Raw genomic sequence first — 16,576 nt, 5'->3', positions numbered from 1 at the left:
TCACAGTTCAAAAAGCCATTTTTAGATTTTTACATTGGTGCATATTTGTTTACTAAAAGATATTGATGCTGATGTTTAGTTTAGATACAGATTTAAAATCATGTTTGACTTCCGTTTAAATTTTTGAAATCTAAAAACACAGAAATTCTCATTTACACATATCAAATGTCGCCTTTTAGTCAGCAGTCCTCTAAACTGGGTTTGTTGTGTCTGTTGATGTGACTGAAATGTTTAGCATGTATTCATCGTTATTGAATGATAAATAAATAAATAAATATATATATATATATGTATTTGTGTAGCTGATGTGGTGTACTCTGGTGAGTTTAGGATTTAATCTCCTGAGAAAAGACTTTATTAAACTATAAAATGACCAAAACATTCTGAACACCTGGGGTCGCGAAAGTAAGGTGTGCACTGATTGGTCAGTTAGCGAGTAACGGCCGAGATTCCGATTGTCTATTGGTTACTTGAGAGGAAGAGGGCGGGCTCTCCGCTGGCTATTGGCTATTTGCTGATTCAGTGGGCGGAGCTAGGTTTGAACCAGAGTCCCGCCGCACTGATAAGTGTCGGGTTTCCTTCGGTGACAGTTAGCATGAAGCTAAGCTAGTCCTCCATCACTATTATCAGGGCAGAGTTCTGATAAACGGACCCGCCCTCTGGTTCGCATCAGCGAGCTTTATGGACCAGCACCGAGGCGTTTAGACCGTTATAGTGTCCGGTGTTTGAGTGAGTTTTAACTTTCAGGATAGTGGTTTTAAAGTTCGAGTGAGTGGGTTATCATGGCAGAGGGAGCGGACTGCGGTCCAGTCAACGCCGAGAAGAGAAGACAGCCCGCGGGGAGGAAGAGCCGAACCAGCCAGCAGAAGAGGAGCTCCAGCAGCCGGGTAACGTTACGGTCTCATCCGAAGCTAACTGAGCTAGCTGCTAGCATCACAGTTAGCTCCGCTGGTGTTTTCAGGGAGTTCACAGAAGAGTTTAAACTCATTAACAAGTGTAAAGTGACACCCGGAAACACACGGACACGACTCGCAACAAACATTTGTGACTGGTCTGAATAAAAACGAGAAGTTAAATCCGTTCTGCGTTCAGTCGAGAAGCTAACTCTGCTCAGCAACAAGCTTTTGTTTAGAAAACAACAAGAGGCCGCCGGTGTTACACTCACAACTGTGACCGGCTCATCATGTGACACTGAAAACTTATTAAAGAACTTATATTAAACCTCAGTGTTCACAGTAAAACACCAGAACTAAAGAAACTAAACACTGTTAACTTAATAAACTTAAATCAGGCAACAAGTGTTTGACTACACAGATGTTCACTGACGTCACACTGCTCATTTTTAGTTGTTTGATAGATAGAATTACTTTAATGATCCCAGACTGGGAAATTATTTGATTTAGGAGAGTTATTATTGATTAGTGATGTCATCATTGAAGAATTAATGACATATTACTACAAAAGTCTTTCATATCGCCCACGGTAGCGATATGAAAGACTTTTATAGTAATATGTCATTAATTCTGTGGTTAAAATGTAAAAAAGAATGATGACATCACTATAGAACAAGTGATGATGCAGCATATGACCATTATGAAAACAGCACATCGATGAAATGTTCGTAAGTTGTCTGTAAATTCAAAGTTTACACGTACACTAATATTCCACTAACACAATGCCTCATGTAAACACCCTGATCGTTTAATTAATTAGATCTATTTATTAGATTGTTTGTCACATGATACATGATGTCATAAATCAGCTGAGATTCTTGTGCATGCAAACAACATGTGAAACAATTCTATAAACATCCACGGTTGCCTTGCCACCGAAAATACAAACAAACACCAACAAAAAGAAGATGTGTGTAAGTTATTGAGACACATTCTGTCTGCACATCAGCTGCTGAGGACGCTCGAGCTTTGTGGTTTACAGCAAATCTTTCTATAAGAGCAGCATGAAATGAAACATGGCGGTGATGAAACAGATCCGGTCTGTGGCTGATTACACTCTCTGTTGCAGATCTTAAAAGATTAAATGATTTGTTGAAAGGCTCTTAACAAGTTGTTCAAACAAGTGTTTAGATGAACAAAGATGATAAAATCCAAATCAGTGGAAATGTCTGAAGGCCGCTTGTAACACGACTGAGAGTCAAAACGGTACAAGTGGTTTCGATAATCCTCTTCTTCAGTTATACGTGCACATGTTAAAAAAGTTATATTCTGATTAAATCTCATTGTGATAATCGTTTGTCAAAGTACCAAAAGTAACTTCTTCAATATTGATCGCGGTGTTTGTGCAAAAATATTGTAATATTCGATTTTGTAGTCGAGTCGTCACATTCATGAAGGTTTGTCAGGAGATTTCAGTATTTCAAAATAAATATTGTGCATGGAGAGATGAAAATATCACTATTATTTTAAACCATTTCACTGATGAGAGGTGATGCTTTACATTAAGATCGAGTTGATTTATATCATACATCCTTGAAGTTTAGGGCATAAATGATAATATGAGTTGTGTATTTAAGGATCAACTGGACTGATGAAGCGTTTGCAGTGGAGACAGTTTCAGATGTAATACAGCAGAAATGTTAACGGTCACATGATGTAACTTTAAGAAAAACGTCTGAAAGTTTTATTTGTTGATGATTGTTTATGTAGATATGAACTTCTGTCTGAATGTTAAATTGACAGATTTGTGAATCCAGTTTGGTGTGAGTGTCTGTGTGTTTGTTCCAGGTGAGTCTGGAGAAAGTTCTGGGTATCAGCACAGTCAGTGGCAGCGGATTGACCTCCGACCCAAACTCTGGACTCATCGCCTATCCTGCAGGGTAAAGCCCCGCCTCCTCTGACTCACCTGTCTGCCACAAACATGAAGATGAAAGTAAAAGTTGAACCCTGCTGTGATTGTCCTCAAAGTGAACCTGACTGCGTTTGTGTTTCAGATGTGTCATCGTGTTGTTTCACCCGAAGAAGAACAAGCAGAGTCACATCATCAACACGTCCAGGTGAACCTACCTGTCCGCTCCAACCTCACCTGCTCAGTCAGCGTGTGATGACCGGCTCAGATTCACCTTTTTATTCTAGTGTTTTAGTTTTGTGGTTCTGGTCCTGGTTCTGTGCTGAGGTGCAACTGTGTGTTTGTGTTTCAGGAAACCCTTCAGCGCTCTCGCCTTCTCCCATGATGGAAAATACCTGGTCACTGGTGAGGTAAGAGCCGGGGGGAACACACCTGAGTCAACAGGTAGACACCAGGGAGGACAGGTGAAGCTGTGTATGTGTTTGAATCTGTTTGTGTGTGTGTGTGTTTCAGAGCGGTCACATGCCGTGTGTGCGGGTGTGGGAGGTGGATGGAGGTCAGGTGGCCGAGGTTCAGTCTCATAAATACGGAGTTTCCTGCGTGGCGTTCTCCACCCACAGCAGCTACATCGTCTCCGTGGGATACCAACACGACATGACTGTTAGTGTGTGGGACTGGAGGGTGAGCACACACACACACACACACACACACACACACACACACACACACACACACACACACACTTCACACTCCTCACATTACACGTTAGCCGCCACAGCTCGCCGTCTGCTGCCGCTGAACATGGTCAGAACAGCACGACCTCGAGAAGATGGAGCACATTGATGTGCAGCTGAGTTTCCTTGCTGGCCCCGCCCACTAGTTCCCGCTCAGCCTATAGACTTGTGTATTGTGATGACATCACAGATTTTAAAATCTCTTTTCTCAGCTTATTGAATGTTTTACAAATATAAAACCTCCACAGATCAAACGTTCATCAAAGAGAGTCATTATCTTAATTGCAGCTCTTGATGTCCTGCCAACACTTCCAGACGCAGTACATGCCTCGAGTGCAGGATGAGTCATCAACAGTTTTCATTGTTTTCCACGACGTTACACACCCGAAAATACCTACAGAACATTTCTTTTTCCACTGTCGGGCCCGATAGTGTTGTGAGTGTTGAATAAATCTTCTTCAGCTGGAAAGAAATAAACACTTCTGTGAACACACGCGTCTGAAGACCTCTGAGTTTCTTTAATAACGAGTCTCTGAAGCAGATTAACAAATATTTTTTGGAATGAGTTTTTACGAGTTCCCTTCATCGGAACCACTTAACATATAAACATATTTGGACAGATCAGCAGTAGCATTAATGACTGAGACGTTAACATGTGTTGTGCTTCCTGTTTCCTGTCGGTGAGCAGAAAGGTTCGATCATCGCCTCCAACAAAGTGTCCAGCAGAGTGTTCGGCGTGTCGTTCTCTCAGGACAACAGCTACTTTGTCACTGCGGGAAAGAGACACGTCAAGTTCTGGTACCTGGACGCCTCCAGAGAACGACGGGTACCTTCCTGACCTCTAACCAGCCAATCACAGCTCAGTCTTCACTAGTCTGCTCAGCCAATCACAGCTCATGTTGCAGCACTAACAGGTATCCCTCTTCCTTCTCCTTTACAGGTGAACAGCACCGTGCCTCTGATTGGTCGGTCAGGGTTGCTAGGTGACCACAAAGACAGTATCTTCAGTGGGGTGGCGTGTGGGCGTGGCCTCATGGCGTGCAGCACCTACTGCATCACCAGCTCCGGTCTGCTGTGTCTGTTCAACAGCAGCCGAGAGCTGGAGGCCTGGGTCGACCTCAAGGTGGGTGAGGAACAAGACGCACCTGAGCGATGTGATGAAAGACTCGAAACAAATCAATATGTTGTTGTTGTCGACAGACGTCCTCGGCGAGCTGTCTGGCGGTCAGTGAGGACTTCATCTTCTGTGGTTGTGCTGACGGCCTCATCAGAGTTTTCAGTCCATCCAACCTGCAGTACATCTCCTCTCTGCACCGACCTCACCGGCTGGGAGTCGACCTCACCCAGAGTGTTCAGCACGGGTACAGAGACTGCAGACACACTGCTGAGATACAAACACCTGGTGAGTACTCTGATTACTAACTGTGTCCGTCTCCTCAGCAGCCTGTTAACTGCCAGTCCAGGTGCTCAGTACCCCGACACGCTGGCTCTGACCTTTGACCCCGCAGCCAAACACCTGACCTGCGTGTACAACGACCACAGTGTGTATGTGTGGGACGTTACAGATGTGAGGAACGCGGGGAAGCTGTACTCTGCTCTGTACCACAGCAGCTCCGTGTGGAGCGTCGAGGTGAGTCAGGACTTCAACATTTAATATTACCAGAAAGAATCACTCAGTTGTGCCAGAAGTATTTCCTTAATGCCTGGTTGTTGATGTTAAACTCGTGTGTGTTTTGTCTTCAGGTGTATCCGGTGCTGTCAGATGCGTCTCAGGCTTGTCTGCCTCCGTCCTCCTTCTTCACCTGCTCGTCTGATAACACCATCAGACTGTGGAACACCGACCCGCCCACCGCACACAGAAACCTCTACAGCAACGTGAGACAACAACACAACAGTGTGTAAGCACGCAGCTGTCTGTACGGCGTCATGACTCACTTCCTGTTTGTCTTTCAGGACCTGCTGAGGATTTTGTATGTGGGGGAGAACACGCAGCACCTGCAGGCTGAGGGGGAGAGGGGGGAGTCCGCCGGGGCTGATGGGAAGGCCGGGATCCGAGTTCTGGCTATCAGTCCTGACGGGCAGCACCTGGCAGCGGGAGACCGCTGTGGAAACCTGCGGTAAGAGACACAGAAACAACTTCAGCCGGAGTGTAAAGAGGCCGGCTGACGTGTTTGTGTGTGTTCAGGATCTTCGGCCTGGAGTTTCTGGACGAGCTGGTGAAGATTGAGGCTCACGACTCGGAGGTGTTGTGTCTGGCGTTCTCCCCGACATCCACAGGTAAGACCTCGGGTTCAAAGGTCGTCACCAGGACAGAATTTATGAAGTTTTTGCAGCTTCATGGTGGTTTGAGGCACAGAGACGCCTTGAACGTTATGAACTGATGACATCTCATCGTCCTGATGTCAGTCACTCGTTTCTTTCATGTGAATGTGTGTTTGTTTTCTGCCGCCGATGTTGTCGACGTGGTGGATTTATGTGAAGCTACGTACGCTGACGCCACGACCAGGATGTTTGTGAAAGAAACTGTGAATACAAAAATTTAAAATGTACAATCTAATTTTAAAGGATTATTATGTATTTTGTAGTTTTGGAGCAGAAATTCAAACTGGGAGTTTTAATATTTACAATATTAATGAGGTAAAGCACAAATTCAGAAATACAATTTTTTTTTTAAGCTGATTTAAAAACGAAAAGCAGAAATTAAAACATTTGTTACGCAGGTGTTGTGTTCTAATTATAAATGGTGCAACGCTCCTTTTCCTGCTTTGTTTATTTTGTTGGCAATTAGACGCAAAGAAAATGAATGATAAGATATATTTAATATCACTCCTGTTCATCAGCCAGGCTCATAATGAGTTCATCCCTCGTCAGCGGTAATCAGTCAGTCACCACATCTGTAACGGTGACTCTGTTTCAGGCCTGAAGTTGTTGGCGTCGGCCAGCAGAGATCGGCTGATCCACATCTTCAACCCGGAGAAGAACTACAGTCTGGAACAGACTCTGAACGACCACTCGGCCTCCATCACCGCTGTCAAGTTCACAGGTGAACATGTTAGAATACAACTGTGTACAAATACTGTAGAGATAAAAGTGAAGTACAAGTACCGACAGCTGCAACCCGAGCTGTCACACCTGTGTTACCTGTGTTCCAGGTGAGAAGCCTGAGGTCAGAATCGTGAGCTGTGGAGCCGACAAAAGCATCTACTTCCAAACAACTGAACAGGTCAGTCTGAACCGTGTATCTGTGATTAGATTTGACTTTCGATTTAAATATTTTCCATAGTATTGTCGGACTTTTCTGCCCTGGCAACTTTCATTTACATTGTTTTAAGGTGCACCTGAACGCACCATGAAGTCCCTGTCAGCCAAATTAAACCCTTGTTTAAAAATCTGACACTAATTTAAAGCTTGTGCCCTGACGGAGTGCATGAGCTCAGGTACACTCTGATCTCCTGTGTCTGACTCGTGGTGTCTGTTGTGTTCAGACATCCGAGGGTTTGTCGTTCTCCAGGAGTCACCACGTGGTGGAGAAGACGACGCTGTACGACATGGACCTGGACTCATCCAGGACGCACGTCGCCATCGCCTGTCAGGACCGAAACATCAGGTCAGAAATAACAACAAGCTTCTCTGAATACCACACAGAGTTAACGATGATCAGCTGAACAGAGACTTTTTTATTTTTCAGGGTTTACAACACTGAAACTGGGAAGCTGAAAAAGTGTTTGAAAGGCTCGTCAGGCGACGAAGGAGCTCTGCTGAAGGTAACGACGGCGCTGAGAACATGTTTCAGTTCTTTCATCTGTCATCTGCTGGCTGTCTTGTCTTTAAAGTGTTATTGTCCTCTAGTTATACTGGGAGAATTGTTCTGCGATGTGATTGGCTGATATGTGGTACCGTCCTCAGGTCCACATGGATCCCTCGGGGTCGTTCTTCGCCACCAGCTGCTCCGACAAAAACATCACCATCTTTGACTACGAGTCAGGAGAGTGTGTCGCCACCCTGTTCGGACACTCAGGTGAGAAAATCCAATAATCTGTGTTTGTTTTTAAGGTAGTCGATGAGATGAAAGAGTCTCCTTTTAGTTTATAAAGTAAATGATCAGTGTTTCCTTTTATTTTCTTTCTCAGAATCATTTAAAATCTGTTTTCATCCAAACTGAGACTTTTGTACTTTTTAAACTCGTTCACTTCAGGGTTGTGTTACATCATCGTTCAGAGGTGACACATTTCTTTCTCCTCCAGACGTCTGATTTACCTGTCGTGTTTGTTTCTCAGAGATCGTCACCTGTATGAGGTTCAGTCAGGACTGCAGACACCTCATCACTGTGTCAGGAGACAGGTAACCACCCAGGTGATCTTTACTGACGTCGGGAGAGACGGGTGATCTTTCCTCAGATGTTTTGATTGTGTGTGTTTTTGTGTGTAGCTGTGTGTTCGTGTGGAGGTTGGACTCTCAGATGACCAGCACCATGAGGAAGAGGCGTGGCCTCAAACTGACCACCGCACCTGAAACCTACAGCCGCACTCAGCAGAACATCAGGTTAGAGAGCGCTGACAGACGTGCAGGAGGAGCTGAACATTGTTTCAGGTCTTCGGGTTTGTTTACACTCTGTGTTGTTTCAGGAGAGAGACCTTCATCACCGTACCGTCTGCTCAGCTGCCTCAGATGGAGGAAGAGGAGGAGGAAGAGGCTGAACTCAGAACTCCAGCCAGACTGGACTCGGATCAGGGTGAGGAGGATGTTGATGTCTCAGGAACATCTTAAAGGAATCCTTTCATATTTGGAACAACCGTCCAGCTGCACTCAGACACGAGCTGATTAGATTTAGATGGTCAGAAGTCAGTTGGTGTGTTCAGAACATCTGCTGGTCTGGTTCTGCTCTGTTGGACTCAGGATGTGTCTTCAATGGACGACCTGCTCGTCTTGTGTGGCGGTCAGAGAATCAGAAACTAACGAAGCTCTGTTAATTAGACAGTTTGTGTTTGAATCCTGTCGTGTGTTTCAGATCCTCCGCTGCTCGAGACCAACGGGAAGATGCCCATGTGGTTCAGAAGACTGGTCAGTTCCATGGTCACGCTTTAACTTCCATACTAATCAGTTTACAGATAATCAATCTGTTTGTACATTGATTTGAACCCTGTGTGGGTGTTTGTGTGCTCAGCAGGGTCAGGCCGAAGCTCCCATCGTCGTCCAGGCAGACACTGAACCTCGTCAGGTACGGAGTCGGTGGACGGAGCAGCTGGAACCGCTGATCATCAGCTCCAACCTGTCCCCGAGTCAGGCAGAGGGGGAGGAAGAGGAGGGAGAGGAGGAGGAAGACTTCCACCCTCAGAGTCTGGAGAGTCTGCTGGGAGAGGAGGTGGAGGAGGACGAGGAGGAGGAAGAGGAGGATGGAGAGGAAGAGAAGGAGGTGAGCATTCTGACTGACAGACTGATTGTTGATGGAATCAGACAGATCAGTATTTATACGTCCCGACAAACTCTTCTTAAAAAAGATGGAGGTATTTTACAACAACAGCTTAACTTTGTCTTTTTGCAAGTTAGAGTCAAACAAGTTCAAATAACATTCACCAAAAACAAAACTAAAAACTGCAGCCTACAACAGGAAGGTTCAGTTTCTCACATCTGTCCAGAGTGAGCCCTCCTCACAAACAGGTCAGTAAAGGATCTCTGGTAATGAAAACAAACATGGCTGACACTGTCAGAGTTTCCTCTGGTACCAGTCAGCTGATCGTCTTCATCATGCCAAGCTAGCTGCAGGCTAATGCTAAGCTAACTGCTAACAAACCTCGTGGCAGAAATGCAGATCCTGGTTTTGATCTCAGTTCCATGAAAATGGAGCTGATAACTTCAGATCTTTGATTTAGAATTGCAGCTGTAGTGAACTGAGCAGGTGTGAACAGATACCTGATTAATATGTGATGTTCAGGTGCTGCAGAATCCAGCTCAGGACAAGAGCAGCTACATCCTCTACCCCGACACCAACACCACCGACAGGTGAGCTCCGACATCCGACACACAACACGACAGACACGACAGACACAGAGCCACGTTTGTGTCTGACGACCTGTGTCTGTGTGTGTGTGTGTGTGTTCCTAGGGAGTTCGATGTTGAGGGTGTGACTGACACCCGGCGCTCTCTGACCCAGCTGGAGGTCAAAGGTCAGAGGGCGGAGCCAGTGTGGAGCACACAGCTGAGTCCAGACTCGGCGTGCTCCGAGGGCTCAGCAGGAAGTCTGGAGCAGCAGCAGGACGCCGGTGAGAGAGCAGAAACTTTTGATGATGATAATGATGATGATATTATTGATGATGGTGATATTGATGATGACCACGTGGTGTGAACGCGTCTCTTCTGTCTCAGACACAGACTCTCTCAGTCAGGGCAGCTCGGTGGGCAGTTTGTGTCTGGAGGACGACGAGGACAGAAACTCTCTGAAGAGTCACTTCGACACTCTGGCGTCCGGGCTGAGCGACGGTACCGAACGCTCCTCAGCATCATCGGTCTGTGACGTTTGCTCGCTCTCTGCACGTGTGTTCTGACGTGTTTGTGACCTTTGACCTTACAGAGAAGTTCGACACGGACCCGAGGACTCTGCAGCCTCCGGACGAAAAACACTTCCTGAACCCTCGACTCAGCATCTCCACCCGCTTCCTGTCCAGGTTCCAGGACAGAGTCAAGTCAGTTACCCACAATCCTCTGGGAGTGACCCTCTGCTTCTTAGAGTTTAACTGGTGGTTGTTGTCGTCACGGTGATAACAGTTTGTTCCTGCTGTGTTTTTAGGGCGTGGCCAAGTCGAGCTCCGCCTCCTGTCTCAATCCCAACCAGGATCCTAGAGGAGAGCAACGTCGGCAACACATCGGTACAAACACACTCAAACACACACCTGAGTGACGCTAAGCACACCTGAGTGACGCTAAGCACACCTGAGCAGCTTTACATAGGTCCCTGAACGTGTCATGACTTACCTGATAAACTGCATATTTGAATCTTGACGGTTGCTGAATAAAGTTTCTTTAATTCAATTGATTGTTTTCCAGGTGAGCGCTGAGTGGAGCAGCGAGGTCACCTCACCTGAGACGACTTCTAACCCGAACAACAGCAACAGTGGAGGTGAGTCAGCTGTTAACTGTAAACAGGAAGTGCTGACGTCTCTCCTGTTTCCTGTTTCTGACGACAAAATGAATAAAAATCACATGAGAACAAAATATTTAGTTTCTAAAGACAAAACGAGTGTTTGAGATGTTTTTAACGAGTTTGTGTTCGAAGGTTGATTTGAGGAGTTTGAGCTGTTGTAGACGTGAGAAGGTGATTATTGATGTGATTCATCTTTTCTTTGATTTATTAATGCTCTAATTTGCTGATCAGCTGATTTTAAACATGAATCCTTTTTGTTTAAACGTTTCAGAACAAATAAAGATCAATAATCGCTGATTCAGTCAAGTTTTAATGATTTTTCCCCAGAATTCTGTTTTGCTCGTTCTTGTTGAGCTCTTTGAGGATTTATGTAACTGTTATACCACGGCTGCTCTCAGCGGGCCCGCGGGGAGAAGTGGGCCCGCCATCAGGTTCTGTTTGTTTCCTGCTGATGGTTACAGAGTTTGACTGGCGGTTTGGAGCCGGCGCCGCTGAATGTGTCTTTGGATCTAAATGAGGTTTAATAGAACAGAAGCAGAAACGTGTGTGTGTGTGTGTGTGTGTGTGTGTGTGTGTGTGTGTGTGTGTGTGTGTGTGTGTGTGTGTGTGTGTGTGTGTGCAGTGAGATGCAGACAGTCTGTCCTTCGTCGTAGCTCCCCCTGCCTGATTTCCCATCAGCCCGTCCGCCATCGAGCTCGCCGCCGAAATACTGTGGTGCTTGTCCAGTGCAGAGAAACGCTGCGAGGTGTGTGTGGACACCTGGGTGTGTGTGGGTGTGTGTGTGTGTGTGTGTGTGGACACCTGGGGTTGTTGTGTCACTCAGGTTTTCCCTCCTCACCTGGTCTGAGGTCTAACTGTCACTGGACCCTGCTGGTCTTCTCGGTGTCGCTTCATTCTTCACTCACTGAATAAATAAGATTTCATACTCGATCTATAATCAGCTTTTAGTTTCTGACCTTCTGTTTTTAACCAATCAGACGTCACCTCGAGAACCCACAACAGAAGCGCGGTGTCGGCGGTCCAGCAGGGAGCGTCTCGGCTCGGATACCTCGGCACCACGGCCAGCTCCAGGGCCAAACTGAGCCTGGACGCGTCCACCGCCTCCACACAGGAGGAGAAGGAGAACCTGTCCTCCTCGGACCTGCTGCCTCCTGCCCCCCTGCTGTCTACTGGTCCGGACCTCCACGGCACCAAACCCGATCCCCCTCAGGACCAGACCAGCAGGTGAGGTTCATGTACTTGTTCTTCTCTACAGTATGAACGACACAGCCAGCATATTTAGACATCGGCTTCTCCTCGTACTCTGTTTCACGCCGTCTCTCGCCTCCTTTTCTTCCATCAGTGACGAATGTTCTTCCCAGAAGTCTCAGCGTGACGTACCTGCAGCGAGCCCGCAGGCGTTGTTGGCCACGCCCACAGAGGCGATGTCGACGGGTGAAGCTGGGCGGTGGAGCGTCAGCAGTGCTGAGGAGACGCCGACAAATCTAAACCAAACCCTCACCTTCATACAAAGCCCCGCCTCCTCCATCACCCTCACAGCCACGCCCACCGCCTGTGACATCATCCAGACTGACGCAGGTGAGATGAGGGATGATGTCATAAAGTGTCTCTTCTGCTAATGTCAGAACTTTTTTCCGGCTCTTTTTGTCCGGACACGTTGAGTTTCTGACCTGTCGATGTGTCTTTCGGTCCTCAGTATCAGACCCGTCTGCAGGAGGTGACTCTTCCTCCTCTGACCTGCCCTCCTCCTCCTCCTCACCTCTGTCAGAAATGCTCCGCCCCCCTCAGACAGGTAACTCCGCCCCCCTCAGACAGGTGACTTCCTGTTATGTTCTCACAGGACTCTGTGGAATTAAATAGTTTGTTGTTGCAGGTTCAGAGTCGGTCAGTCTGCTGCAGTGTCAGCAGGTCGCCGACGAGCTGAGGCAGACGGCGAGACGAGCCGTGCACCTGTACCAACAGGTGAGCCAGTCGGTTCTGTTCCATCATGGCTCTGTGAGAAATAAGATTTTTAAAAGTTTTTATTTTGGAGCATTAATTCAGCTTTTAAAAATGTCTTCAGAGATTTAGGAGACTGAAATTGTTTGATTTTAGGTCATTTTAAGAAAAGATTTTAAGCTTTGAGGAAAAAGTTTGACAGTATATTGAAGAATATTGGCCAATCACAGATCAACAGATCTGTGATTGGCCAATATTCTTCAATATACTGTCAAACTTTTCTTATTCAGTGTATATGCTGTTTATGCACTCATGTGTTCCTTCATCTTCCTGTTATAACTTTATTATTTAGAGTTATTTGTGATTATCACGTGATAACAAGTGTTAATGTTTTGTTATCCTGAGTTAATTTTCAGGAGAAAACGAGTTTGTTATATGGAGGTAAATCACTCATGATGTGTTTTAGACCAGCAGCATCAGGACGGTCATCAAACATGGCGTGTGAACGAGTGCAGCCACTGACCGAAGATTTGTTATCAGCACAAATGAATAAAAGCAAATATGGTTTGTTTTTGAAAGTAGTTTTCTGACGATTAACATCTCGTTTCCTCAAACCTTGAGGAAAAATGCACAACTTCTAGAAGCCTGTAGTGTTGGAAGAAAATAACATTTTGAGAAGTTTAAGTGCTGACGAAGGTAAACTAATTAGTGCCGCAGTAGAATATTTAGAAATAAAGAAACCAGAAACTAAAAGTGGACAGTTTTCATGTGATGCACTGAAACAGTAAAAGAGTCTTGAATGTGCTTTTTATTTAATATTTCTTCTAACTGTTTTGTCTTGCAGCTCAGCTCAGACGACACGTCAGAGCGACGTCTTCAGATGACGTCGGTCCTGCAGGAGGCGTTTGATATCGTTAACTCTGAGCTGCAGGCGGCGCTGCGGGGTGGAGACGGGCGGGGCAGCAGCAGCGCCCCCTCTGGTCCTCTGGAGGACGACAGGACGATGTCTCTGCTGGAGAAATACTCTGAACAGCTGCTTCAGATGACCCAGAACAAACTGAACAGAATCTGACCCGGTACCAGCCGCCCTGCTGCCGTCTGTACGGAGGCTGAAAGAGGGAAAAACTTTAACTTTAACTTGAGCCTGAGTGACACAGAGCTGCTTTCATTGACATCAGTATTACATTTAAAGCACCTTATCTTTATTTTTTATGTCAGAAAAACGTTTTATCTGTTTTTAAGTCACTTTTTGTATATAAACTGTACTTTTATGTTGTTTAATAAATGTGTCAGCTGTTTGAGTTTTGCTTGTTTTTTTGAATGTTCCGAATGTTAGATCACCTCAACACAGTCTGTACAACAGTCTGTACAACACAGTCTGTACAACACAGTCTGTACAACACAGTCCTGTACAACACAGTCTGTACAACAGTCTGTACAACACAGTCTGTACAACAGTCTGTACAACAGTCTGTACAACAGTCTGTACAACACAGTCTGTACAACAGTCTGTACAACAGTCTACACAACAGTATTCTTTTCAACAGCCTCCAGGTCAGTGCCAAAGTCAATACCAACATGTCTCCGTCACTGGTTGAATGACACTCACATCTTTTTCACTCCTCATTCTATTTTATGTTAATATTCTTAATGAAAAAACATTTTTTTTTTTCAGGAGCTTCCAGGTCAGTGACTCAAAATCACTGCCATGATTGGAAGATGAAAGTCTTCTTATATCCTTCATGTAGCTAAATATTATTAAAAACATTCACTATGATTGAAAACATCTTGCTTTGAGTATTTACGAGCTTTTATTTTTCTATGTATTTCCTAGCTGTTCTTTATAGTCTAGTCCGGGCTTTTGTTTTGAAGGCTGCGACCGGAACTTGTTTCCGGTTGTGTGGCTAGCTTGATGCTAGCAGCCGAAGCTAACGTCTTTACGCTTCATGCTGCCGCTGACGGGCAGCTTGTGTGCCTCTCAGGTCAATGAAGGTGTTGAACATCAGACTGTCAGAACAGTTTGGACCGTCTGAAGGAAACATCAGTGACACTTTGACCCGCCAGTGACTGAACGAACCACACGGACCCTGAACGGTACCCGGCAGCTAAACTAGGTGAGCTGGCTCGTTAGCTAGCACCTGAGCGAACAGCAGAATGGATCTGTTTGACGACCTACCGGAACCCACACAGAACCCCGGTGAGTCGTGATGAAGTAACAGTTAGACAGTAATGACAGCGGTGATGAGTCCTCCGGTACCGACAGTCTTATAACGGACGCCATGGAGCCAGAGAGCCGAGACGAGGTGCTCTGACCGGGACAACATGCTGGAGACGAGGGAGGACATGTTAGCAGTGACACCTGCACCTGCACGGTGACAACACTGTTGGCTATTAAGCTTATTATAATTTATATAAATATGTTAGTTAAAAAATAACATTTTTTAATTAATGTTTCTTTGATAAAACAGCATACTTTTAAATGGCTTCAGGTCACGGACATGGACCAAGACATGAAGTGAGGTCGCTAGCAACAACAATAACCAGACTCCCTTACAAATGTAGTGATTTTAAGAGTTTTTGCATCATGAGGAGAAACTTAACAAATTTTGTGAAACAACTACGACACCGTTGAAATCACTGGTGCCTTCTTGTAGATTCGGCATTAAATATAAAACATTAACGTGTCTTTACTTGAAAAAGGACATACACATGTTTTTCCTGTTTAAAGTGTCTTACCTCCCTGCAGCTGTTTGAACACACTGTTTACACTGATTTCACCATTTACACTCCATTTATGAAGAAGAAGAAACATGTTATTGATCTCAACATGTCACATGTTACAAAGACACTAAACAGGAACAATATAGGCTACTTCTTTGTCCCCGTGGAGAAAGTCCCCAGACTCCCTTAACAAATGTGTCAGTTTAGTGAGTTGTTGAGTTGGAGACACTTTATAAACTCTGTGAAACTCTGTCTCTGACTCATTCTGCATTATTTGAACCTTCTTGTTCATTCAGCAGATGTTCTACATGAACTTCTTTCTTTGTGTAACTAATATATTCTTAATACTTCTTCAAAGTGGAGAAAGTCACCAAACTCCCTGAACAAAATGCTCAGTTTTGAGAGAATGATGAACTTTGTGAAACGCTGTATACAAACACAGTATTAACTACTTGGGCTCTCTTGTTCATGTGTCATATATGTGAGTATATTTCTTTCTTTGTCTAAAAATATTTGCATATACAGCCGGCAGGTGAGATGAGGACGCACCTGTTGGGTTCATTGTCCTGTTTATCTGACGTTACGGTTTGGGTTGGTTGTGTTAGAGCTCAGGTTCTAAGTGGAGAAAAGTCAAAGAGCAGGTTGTTCATCAAACTAAAACCAGAATAGAAACAGACAGAGTAGAAGAGCACAGATGTTACCGTGTCGTCTCTTTTAAACCTTGTTGTAATGTTTTGTTTCCTACTTGTTTGAAATGTCGTTATTGTAACGTTGCGCTCCTGTAAAGAACTTTGAGTTGTGTGTGATGATTTACAAGTAAACTGACTTCTCTCCAGTTTCAGCAGCTCGACCACAGTCCACCAGAGAAGAAGAAGAAGAGGAAGAGGAGGAGGAGGAGACGAGACTCAAAAGAAAGAGAGAAGATGAGGATGAAGATGAGGATGAGGACGGTCACAGTGATAAAAAGGATGAAGAGGAGGAGGAGCGGGGGGAGATCAAGAAAGTTTGTAAAGAAGGTTTTCAGCTCTTCCACCACAATGTTTGTCTCTTCTTCTCTCTGATCACAGATGAACTCTGACGTGTTTCAGACGTGGACGCTGACGGCCGTGTTGTGTTGCAGGTCTCCCGGCGCTCAGAGGCTTCGTGGCGGCGAGGCGCGGCGAGCGGGAGGAGATGCAGGACGCTCACGTGTTGCTGCCGGACATGAGCAGCTGTCTGTCCGCTCTGCCGGGACAGTGTAAGA

General features: G+C 45.5%; 1 protein-coding gene and 1 pseudogene across 4 annotated transcripts; both read left to right on the top strand.

Annotated features, from left to right (window-relative positions):
• The first annotated feature begins 529 nt into the window (after positions 1 to 529).
• Positions 530 to 13,913, top strand: LOC115575192 (WD repeat-containing protein 62-like). 4 transcript variants are annotated; one of them, XM_030407074.1, is made up of 34 exons: positions 530 to 887; positions 2,742 to 2,833; positions 2,948 to 3,010; positions 3,155 to 3,212; positions 3,316 to 3,483; positions 4,225 to 4,362; positions 4,477 to 4,659; positions 4,737 to 4,897; positions 4,977 to 5,166; positions 5,280 to 5,411; positions 5,490 to 5,653; positions 5,722 to 5,813; positions 6,454 to 6,579; positions 6,689 to 6,759; positions 7,022 to 7,143; positions 7,225 to 7,300; positions 7,443 to 7,554; positions 7,814 to 7,877; positions 7,965 to 8,078; positions 8,162 to 8,268; positions 8,545 to 8,597; positions 8,704 to 8,949; positions 9,469 to 9,536; positions 9,639 to 9,796; positions 9,900 to 10,013; positions 10,105 to 10,216; positions 10,321 to 10,399; positions 10,578 to 10,650; positions 11,297 to 11,419; positions 11,652 to 11,898; positions 12,017 to 12,252; positions 12,371 to 12,466; positions 12,548 to 12,636; positions 13,457 to 13,913. In XM_030407074.1, exons 1-34 carry the CDS (start codon positions 783 to 785, stop codon positions 13,682 to 13,684), a joined length of 4,260 nt encoding a protein of 1,419 aa, XP_030262934.1. In that variant the 5' UTR covers positions 530 to 782; the 3' UTR covers positions 13,685 to 13,913. The 4 variants fall into 4 exon arrangements, with proteins under 4 accessions (XP_030262934.1, XP_030262919.1, XP_030262929.1 ...); XM_030407059.1 differs by having other exon boundaries at positions 8,701 to 8,949; XM_030407069.1 differs by having other exon boundaries at positions 531 to 887; positions 4,980 to 5,166; positions 8,701 to 8,949.
• A 638-nt stretch (positions 13,914 to 14,551) lies between these two features.
• The window catches only part of LOC115571333 (E3 ubiquitin-protein ligase rififylin-like), a 3,700-nt pseudogene continuing 1,675 nt past the window's right edge, over positions 14,552 to 16,576 (top strand).

The sequence above is a fragment of the Sparus aurata genome, chromosome 2 (genome assembly GCF_900880675.1).
Source record: "Sparus aurata chromosome 2, fSpaAur1.1, whole genome shotgun sequence".
Taxonomy (NCBI): Eukaryota; Metazoa; Chordata; class Actinopteri; order Spariformes; family Sparidae; genus Sparus; species Sparus aurata.
This window is presented reverse-complemented; position numbering and strand designations above follow the sequence as displayed.